The 10272-nt window shown below is 39.0% G+C and overlaps 1 protein-coding gene across 2 annotated transcripts in view; it reads right to left on the bottom strand.

Annotated features, from left to right (window-relative positions):
* Nucleotides 1-3024: 3024 nt before the first annotated feature.
* The window catches only part of KLF8 (Kruppel-like factor 8), a 73791-nt gene continuing 66543 nt past the window's right edge, over nucleotides 3025-10272 (bottom strand). For both annotated transcript variants that reach the window (XM_006760194.2, XM_006760192.2), the window contains exons 4-6: nucleotides 8580-8682; nucleotides 7809-7948; nucleotides 3025-5568 (exon numbers count right to left, since the gene is read on the bottom strand). In XM_006760194.2, the coding sequence (XP_006760257.1) occupies nucleotides 5387-5568; nucleotides 7809-7948; nucleotides 8580-8682 (425 nt within the window). In that variant the 3' untranslated portion in view covers nucleotides 3025-5386. The remainder of the gene's footprint in view (nucleotides 5569-7808; nucleotides 7949-8579; nucleotides 8683-10272) is intronic.

The following is a 10272-nucleotide window of genomic DNA, read 5'->3' as shown; positions in this document are numbered from 1 at the left end:
ACAGTTAACAAAATAATCTCTCTCCCTCAGCCCTCAATCCACCATCAGAAAAGGAAATGGAAGGTGAAACCAGAGTGAGAATTATCCTGCCATTGGTATAAATTGCATCCTCTTCCATTCCACTCCCACCCCAAACATCCACCTCACTTCCCTCCTACCTATACTGTTCAGGGTACAGTAAGTGGGGAAAGAGAGAAATGTAACTGGTGAAGTTGAACCAGTGTCTGAAGGGCTCTGGGAAATTGCCTTTGTGCTTCTGACAGGATGACATGTAATGTGGTCCAGGCAGAGTGAAGAAAGGGGAATACAGCATTTGTAGCAATAGATTTTGCCTACCTATCCTTTTAGGCTCTAATATGCTTTGAGTCTGGAAACAGATCAGAATTCTATAGTTAATAACAAGGAGAATGTAGGAAAAGTGAAAGTAGAATAGGAAATAATATTGCTTCCAGTGACCACTCTTCAATTATCCTTATTACTGACTCAAATTTAGCTCTATATCACCCAGAAAGCCGAATCCTCTCCATTTTCTAGGGAAAATATGTTATTAGAATTATCATCAGAGTGATGATCATAATACTTTTTATTCATTTAGGCATCTCCCATTATTGTTGCCAACATCCATTAATAAGAATCCTCACAACATTCCTGTGAGGTAGATATTTAGATTCCCATTTTACAGATGGGTTAACTGAGGCACAGAGAGGTGATGTGACTTGCCTAAGGTCAACCAAGTGAGAGATGGGAAAATACGGGAGAGGTAACTTAGGGTAGCACCCTTAATGTCAGAGAGCCATATCTGCCAGTGAGAAAGGATAGTGTTATATTTTACTTTTAATTGGGCACACCTACTTTCTTCTGGGTCCATCTCTCTGTGTAGATATTGGCACACTATGGGGGAATCAATAATTTCCCTAGGCTTATTGAAGATTGGCTCAATCCCTAATGGTTTGGTTATTGAAGAAACTTTTGGGGGGCAGAATAGATTCTCAAATCCTTGGAACCAAGAACATAGAAATCCCTAATTCCTAAATTTTGCAGATCACTTTGTTTCGAAAAGTTGTTGGAGTTTGAAAAGATGTTACTATCATACATATAAGCACTGTGTTCCAGTTGTTATCCACAGTGTACAGATTAACAATTCAGATACTGCTATATATTTATACTAGAATTGCACAATTGAGCAAATAGATGTCAGAGTGAGGGAGACAGGCTTTTTACTGTTTGAGTGGGAGGTTACAAATAAGCAAAGGGAAAAGGCTAGAATGATACATTTGGTGATGGGCTGCTGTTGGCAACATCAGTATGAACTCACGTTTAGCTTAATAAAGATATGGAAGATTACATATAGAAATCTTTGTAGATATGTGTATATATACATGAGTTAGTGTACATACATATATTTGCTTGTTCTGTCAGCTGAGATGGCCTAGAAGCAACAATACTCCAGTAGCCATAAGCATACCTAACCCTAGATCTTGGTTTCTAATACAGTTATCCATTAAAAGGAATCGGGGCTCCTTAAAGAAATGGTTGATTATAGGAGTGGGCCAAAAATATACAAGATGAGCCTGGAGCATCTTGTAGTGCCAACAAATAAATATATGCTTAAAAAGAAAATGACAGGGGTATGTCAAAAGGACTAGGGAGTTAACCCAAAAGAGCATCCAATGGCCAAAGCTGGAACAATTTGAGCATACAAAATAAAATTTTATTGGCTTATAACCCCAAGTATAAAGTAAATGTGAGTCCATACTGATACAAGTAAACCTATTATATAAATAAATGAGGGAGAAGAGTCAAATCTCCCATGCAGAATTCCAAATAATTTTTTTTGTATAGATACTCACATTCAAGGACGTGGTGCACAACTCCGCTCTCCGTAAGTGTGGGCTGCATGGTGACTTTCTTGCAAAGAGTACAGTATGGAATGTGGGGGAAAGTACAAAGGAGGAAGCTGACAAACACAATGTCAGCCAGGCAGTCCAGGTTAACATCAAAGATTAAATCATGTGAATTTGATGTGATGAAAAGAGCCGGTTACCTCTATGGTCTTCCTAATTTTAACCTCAGTTTAATCATAAGAAAAATATCAGACAAATCTCAATTGAGGGACATACTACTCAAAAGTGTCAAGGTCAATAGGAAACAAAAATCTGAAAAAATGCCACATTCAAGAAAAGCCCAAGAAGATATGACCACTAAATGTGACATGGTATCTTGAATGGGATGCTGTAACAACAACAACAAAAAAAGGATATTAGGTAAAAATTTAGGAAATTTGAATAAAGTTTGGACTTTAGTTAATAAAGCATCAATATTACTTCATTAATTCTAACAAATGTGCCATACTAAGGAAAGATGTTAATAAACTGGATGTAGGGTATAGGGAAACTCTGTAGAATCTTCACAATTTTTCTGTAAATTTGCAACTGTCCTAAAAATAAATATTTTATTTAAAAAGAAGTTACCCTCACAAATCTTTCTGTCTTGTCCACAATTCTTTCCACCTAATCTAACTAACCAATTCACATTCTTCAGTTTTTCCAGAATTTTCCAATTATAATCATCAATAGTTATGTTCAACTGACAATTACCTACAGATGGTAGAACTCCACTGCAACAAATCCCAGGATATTGTTCAGTCCCAGCGAACAAGGCTACTTAAGAGCTACAGTTCCTGCCCAGCCGGTGTGGCCCAGTGGATTGAGCATTGTCCCACACACCAGGAGGTCGCAGTTCAATTCCATCAGGGCACATGCCTGGGTTGCAGGCTCAATCCCCAGTAGGGGGTTTGCAGGAGGCAGCTGATGCATGTTTCTATCTATCTTTCTCTCTCTCTCTTCCTCCCTCTCTAAAAATAAATAAAAACATATTTTTTAAAAAGAGCTACCATTCCTTTTCATCTGTCTACTTAACAAAATTCTATGTGCTTTTGGTGCAGTACTGTATTGTACTGTATTTGAATCCCTGTATGGTATGAAATACTCTTAATAAATGTTGACACATCTCTTAAAGAATATATAATGATTGGAATGATTTTATTGTTATTTGGAGGGGCTATTAATAAAGCAGTAACAAAATCCCTCATTGCTTTGCAGGGAAAAATTGAATAAAGGTTTAGGGGTGGCAGAGATAGCAATATTAGAAATTTTAATGTGATCATCATAGTTAGTACAATAGATGTTTGATAGCCTTTATTTATAAACAGGTTATATGCTCCAGTGCAAAAGATCCTGAGGTCCGGGGGTGTAAGACAGTTATGAACTCTGGAAAAGGGAATCTCAGGATCCAAACCCTGGAGAAAATGGGTCCTTGGACTCTACTGTGAAACACTGTATCATCTACTCAATTATAAGCTTAAGCCAATATGTATGATGGTAAGTCACCTTTAACAATCTTAGCGCTACATAAACGTTCCCTTTCAGTCTATAGTATGGAACTTACACACCAAAAGTCAGGGGAAAGTCTGTTTCAAAATAACAATGAGAAGAGTAAAAATCCATGTGTCATTTTGAATAATACAGGCAGGCCTTGAATTTATAAAGGTTTATGATCTGGACATTATATGTTTAAATGAGGTAAATCAATTCTGAGATATTACAGAAAGTGTTAGAAGAGAAATATTGTGTACCTAATGTTATATGCCCATACCACAGGCACACTTTACTTATTATCTAATCAACTGAGTGTTCTAAAGTTTTCTGAAGCATAACATATGAAATTGGACAAATACTGCAACCAATCATGTAAATTTTTCTCTAATCTGGTTTAACAATGTGACCCCTAGGAGAATGAGTGTGCAGGTCTATAAGGCCTCAAGGAACATCTGTGGAAAGAATCTGACCCGTATTTGTCTCATCTGTAAAATATGAATGCTGGATAGGACTACATGGCTAATAGGATCCCTCATTGGTGCTAGAATTCTATGATGTATTCAGAATGGACAAACCTTGGGAGGTAGTAACCTAAAATATGTAAGCAGGGACTGGTTGAATATCTGCCAAGGAAAAGGGGTTCCATATGAACCTTTAGGAGAGAGGCTGAGTCCAAAGTTAAGTGATACAAACTCCCCCTCCCCCTGAAGAGAGGAAATATGACATGTGGAGGTAGATCTGAGGTCCAGAGCCTGGAACACAGGGTTTTATGTCTCAGAGACTATTATGAAATAGTCAGATTTGGTAACCAAATGTCTATATTATGCAATATGCTATAATGGCTAAAAGAAATGCCATAGGTGCTTGTAGCAGTTGCAGAACATCGAATTACTTTCTGTATCTCAGTTTTCACTAAAAGCCTCCTATTCCAAATGAAACACAGGAATGCATGCTAATAATGCCATGGAATGAACAAATATTTTTCTTACAACCCCTCACCTTTCTATGACATGGCCCCAGTGTATGATTTCTCATCATGCATTACACTCATAATAGTTGCTTTATGTAAACAAAAGAATAAACAGTACAGTACAGCCCCTCAAGACACTGTCTCAACAGGCTGCCATATGAATGAGGTTTGTGATTACAGCACTTTTAGCGTCATATCCAAGTGAAAGTCCCTCTCTATTTGTTTTCAGGATTATTGTGGTTCTGCTTCTTCCTGTCATGGTCCAACATACTCTTCCTGAAACATTTTTCATCCTACCGGCATGTCAATGTGCGCTTCAAATATTTGTCCTAACTAATATTTAACCCAAAAAGAAGGTGACTGTGCTGTAAAATCCTTAACGTTGAAGGAGGAAGAGAAGGAAGGAGAAGGAGATGGACAAGATCACTTCATTCCCTTCAATGGACTTAAGAAGCAGAAGTGCCCGCACTGTGTGAAAACCAAACTGTAAGGACAAATAGGATTGCATTTACAAAACCTTTGAGTTTTGTATGGGACTCAGTATATTCACTGAGAATGTGTCCTATACTCAGGATGCCAATCCATGCTACCAATAAGCTACACTGTTATGCCCTCTTCTCTCTAGGAACTTGAAAAAAAAAGTCATTTTAAAACACTACCAACCACTTTTAAGTACTGATTTTTCAAAAATATGGATAAGAATTCTAGAACAAAAGGAGGGAAAAACAGGAAAAAAGCAGCATATGTTTGTTCACAGCCTTGAGTTGGATTCCTGTTTTGTTATTGTAGAAAAGTGTCCCATCTGTGACCATGGGTGCCACACTTTTTATTCAACCTATACGAAGATGTGAAGATGGAATATGAGGAGCCACCATGGGAAATAAGCTATCTTTTCCTCCAGTCTCATCAACCTGGCTCAGTGAGCTACTCCAGTCCCATCCCAGAGGCAAGCTGAAGTCAAAGAGGAAAAGATGGTCATGACTTCAGCACACACACAGGAATGAGACTAGCGCAGCTCTTCTAGTGAGGACTGTGGAGCTCACATGGTGTCATGGCGCCGGCGGTGCAGGGACAGGTGGTCAGAGCGAGAAAAGCTCCGGTTGCAGTCTGTGCACCGGAAGGGCTTGATGCCTGTGTGCTTGCGGAAATGGCGAGTGAGCTCATCTGAGCGAGCAAACTTCCAGGAGCAGCCATCCCAGGTGCATTTATAAGGCTTCTCTCCTAAAAGGGGAATAGGAAAAAACAAGGGGAGTCAGCGATGCTTGGACACTGAAAAGATAACAGGCCATAAGCTTTTATCAAGGCTTTGGTCAAAAGGTGAGGCAATCACTTTGAAGACAGGCTCTCCTTCAACCTTACAGAAGCGCTAAAGAGAAGCTAAGGTGGCAGGCGCTGGCTCCAACAGGCCTTTGCTTGAATCCTGGCTCTCCTACATACCAGCTGTGTGACCTGAAATAAGTAACTTCTCTCTGGCCGGGGCTCTGTTTAATCATCTCTAAAGGTGAAGAAAATATCTCACAGGGCTGTTTGACATATCTTCTTTTCTGACCACAGCTAGTAAATGATAAACCTGGGTTCCAAACTGAGGTCTTTGACACTTGACCCTGTACCATGCTGTAGCAGCCATATCCTCTACTCTAATACCTCCCAGCAAATACTCTAAAGTAGAGACAGATCCACAGAAAGAAAATGTGATTCACTAGAAGGAGCCCTCAGCTCAGTCCACAGGCCTTCTTCTGTGTCAGCTCAGAAATTAAAGTGCATGGAGTGGGATGAGGAGAAGCATTAAGTCAAATTTTTTGAAATAGTTCATGCTCAGTATCCGCAGGTTGCATCTGGGTTATATATGGAATATGTATGCTCTGGATAAAAAGCTAAGAGAAAAAAGTAATAGGAAATACATTAACACAAGAGGATCCTATTAGGGTGTGTAGATCACACAGTACATGTTGAAATACGCAGAATAAAGGCGCAATATCGATATACTTAAATGCAAATTATGAGATACTTCATTAACAGTAAGTGAATATCTGGAAAGTGAGGAGAAAAACTGTGGGAAAAGGACTTTCTCTTTTTACTTTTCTATGTCAATTGAATGTTTTAAAAATCATGATATCTTATCTTATAATAAATTTTTTATTTTCTTTGTTTTACAGCTATTTAATTATAGTTAACATACAGTATTATATTAGTTTCAGATGTACAACATAGTAATGTGATCATCTCACTAATTCTAAGAATCATAAAACAGAGAAGAGACATTACAATGGATGCCTCAGATATAAAAAGTATTATAAGGGACAATTATGAACAATTATTATATGCCCACAGACTACGTAACTTAGAAGAAATGGATAAATTCCTAGAAACATACAACCTACCAAAACTGGCTCAAAAAAAGTAGAAAGCCTAAACAGGCCATCAACAAATAAGGAGATTGAGTCAGTAATCAAAAATCTTTCAACAAAGCCCGGCCAGTGTGGTTCAGTGGTTGAAGGTCGACCTATAAACCAGAAAGTCACAGTTTGATTCCTGGTCAGGGCATATGACAGGGTTGTGGGCTTGGTCTCCAGTAGGGGCATGCTGCTGGTAAATGCTCAACCACTGAGCCACTCTGGCTGGGCCCCCTTCTACTCTTGCAACTCCATGCTTCCACCACCAACCGCTGCATTTAATATGCCCTAGCAAATGCTGGGCTTCCGTTAGTAGAACAAGACAAACTTATTCCCATCTCCCAGTTTTTGTACTCTGCCTAGATAAGAACAACACTTTCCTTAAACTTTTGGCATAGTTGGCTCCTACTCATTAACTATGTCATCTAATGTAAGAACCTTTTAAAAAATACTGATTTGAACAAACTTTTAAAAAGCATTTATTAAACAACTGGGGAAATCTGATATTAAGGAATTTTTAGATTCCTTTCTTTGAGCACTTTAAATATCTCCTGCCACTCCCTTCAGCTTATTTTTAAATGTCCTTTGCCTTTTAAAGATATATGCTTAAGTATTTATGACAAAGATAATATGATATCTGAAATTTGCTTCAAAATAATAGTGTGGGATGGGGGAGTTGGTAGGGGTGTAGAAGGAACAAAATTGGCCACATACTGAACTAATTGCTGAAGTTGTCTTTCTCACATAGATGTTTCTCTCTCTGTCTATCCCTCTCCCTTGCATTCTTTCTTAAAAAAATCAATGGATTTTTTAAATTAATCCTCAGATGAAGATTAATTTAAAAAAAGAGACCTACAGGTGATCAATTGGGGATGATGGCCATTCAGAAGACACCAGGCTAAGTGTAGTCATAGGCTGGTTTTATAAAAGCTACCTTAGAGTAGGAACAAGGTATAAGAGTAAAAGCCATGAATGGAACCTGATCCACGAGTATAAATGGATCAGTCTCAGAGACTGTGTACGGGGTGTGTGTGTGTGTGTGTTGGGGTGGGGGGAAGGTGGACAGACCTGTATGGATTCTGCGGTGGGCTTTCAGGTGAGAGCTTTTGGTGTATACTTTGCTGCATCCTGCAAAGTCACATTGGTGAATCCGTCTTCTTTTCAAGTCAAGGGCCTCTTCTCCCTGCATTGGGGTCATGGCTGCTGGTCTGAGCACAAAAAGAGAAATAGGGCTAAAGAATGATTTTAACGTGAAGTCTAAATAAATGGACATACATACAGTGGGACCACTTCATACAGGCAAATTTATTACTAGACCCTTAAAAGAAGAAGTAATACAGTACAAGCAATTCCCTCAACTAGCCCATTCTGCTCAGTACATGCAGGTTCCAGGAGGTGGCAATGTTTCCTTGGGTGGTTTCTGCTCCCAAAGAGTATGAGCACCTCACTCTAACAAGTCTCATACTTGTGTTTAAAGAAATACATTTTTCATACAACATGGTTGCTAAAAACACAAGCCAACTACTTTATTAGTCCCAACACTGGATAACAAGGCTGCTTTAAACATACAGAAAGAAACCCTAAGCAACTGTACTTTACAGGAAATCTGCAGATTTTTCAAGGGTAAAATTGATGATCTACAATTAGAACCTAACTCTGCCACAATATGCATGTCTATGCACACATATGCACACAAACTCATACCTTTGCTGGGAAAGGTTTTCCTATATTTTGTTGTCCCCAAATTCTTACTATTATGTCTGAGAATTTTCTCCATTTCTACCACAGACACACATATATACATAGAAAGGGACTTGAAGTAAAGACAAAAGTACTCACTCTTGCTGCAGTCCCTGGAAGGCCAAGGATCCACTCTCATTTGCACTTTCCTCACTGTCACTTGGGACTTCCAGTGGAGACATGGACATGGGGTCAACTTTCACTAAAAGCAAAGAAAAGGAGCAATGTGGCTACAAATATATGTGCCTCTGTTATCATTTTTAGGATTCCCAGTTTGGCCCACAATGAGAAGGAGCAGGATAAGAAATACAGGCAGTCCTCGGGTTACGTCAGACTCGACGTACATTGTTTCGTGGTTACATCGCCATCTCCCATTTATTTATAAAAAAAGTTCCGTCATTTTGACGTATGTACATATGTGCTTTATATTTTTTGTTATTTATTTACCACAAGTAAAGGTCAGGAATTGTTATCTTTCTTTTAATTTTTTTTTTACTGTTTCACTTCACTACTGCTGTGTATGCGCTCCATGTGAGTGATGTAGGTGCCTATGTAGGTGGGTTCCAACTTACGGCAAAAATGGCGTAATGTTATGCCATAGGAATGGACCTCAGACGTAACCCGAGGACCTACTACTGTAAAGGAAAGGCCAAGATGGAAGAAGTGTATTTGTGTAGAAGGAAGAGAAGAATATTTAAAATATTTAGCATAGCAGGAAACAGAAATTCCTTTGAGGGAAAGATAGTCAGGTACATTCTGGAACATTCTGGTACTAGAATAAGTTTCTCAAGGATAGTGAGTGAGATAGGACAGTGAGTTTCTTCTCTAGGATAGGGTCTGGTTACAAATTGACACTATCTCTAGCCCCCAGGTTCAATGTGTGCTTGTTGAATCATACTCTCTGAATAGTTCCTTGGCTGTCCTAAGACAAATGCCTAGTCTCAGCCCACAGGTGATAATGCATCCTTCAGCTTCTGTGCTCCTAAATGAAAACAAGCCAATGAAACACATACCTTGTTCCTAGTAGGTATTTGATACATGTTACATCCATCCTTTTCCCTATGTTGGGAGAAGCCCTCAAATATTTCTTATTATCAATTACTTGTGTTTCTGACACCTAACAAAACTCAGTCCTGTGGTCAGCGGTCTCCTAGATCTAGTAAAAGCTAGAAACTTAAGGGTGCTAATAAGGTTGAATGGGGAAGGACTTGGTTTGTGCAATCGCCTCTATACATTGATTGTACATCATTCACTAAAATGTTTTAAACATGACCCTGGCCAGGTGGCTCAGGTGGTTAGAGCATTGTCTTGTACACCAAAAGGTTGCAGTTTCGATTCCAAGTCAGGGCACATACCTACTAGTAGGTTGTGGGTTTGATTCCCGGTCGGGGTGCATACAGGAGGCAACCAATTGATGTCTCGCTCTCTCTCTCTCTCTCTCTCTCTCTCTCTCTCTCTTCTCCTTCCTCTCTCTAAAATCATAAACATATCCTCAGGTAAGGATTAAGAAAAAGTTAAGTTTTAAGTATGGATCTCAATATGTATGTGTTTGCATGTATGTGTATGATATAAATGTGCCAGTATATTAAAATTTTGTGTACATTATGAAAATAAACAAAAAATAATATGTAGAGAACCAAGATGGCGGCATAGGTTAACGCCGGAGTTTGCCGCCTCGAACAACCATTTCAAAAGTGAAACTAAAAGACGGAAGGGACATCACCCAGACCCACAGGAACGCTGGCTGAGTGGAAGTCCTACAACTAGGAGGAAAGAGTAACGCATTCGGACA

Source organism: Myotis davidii, unplaced genomic scaffold (assembly GCF_000327345.1).
Source record: "Myotis davidii unplaced genomic scaffold, ASM32734v1 scaffold2677, whole genome shotgun sequence".
In the NCBI taxonomy this organism is placed as follows: domain Eukaryota; kingdom Metazoa; phylum Chordata; class Mammalia; order Chiroptera; family Vespertilionidae; genus Myotis; species Myotis davidii.
The sequence above is the reverse complement of the archived record's forward strand: the minus strand, read 5'-3'. Positions and strand labels throughout refer to the sequence as shown.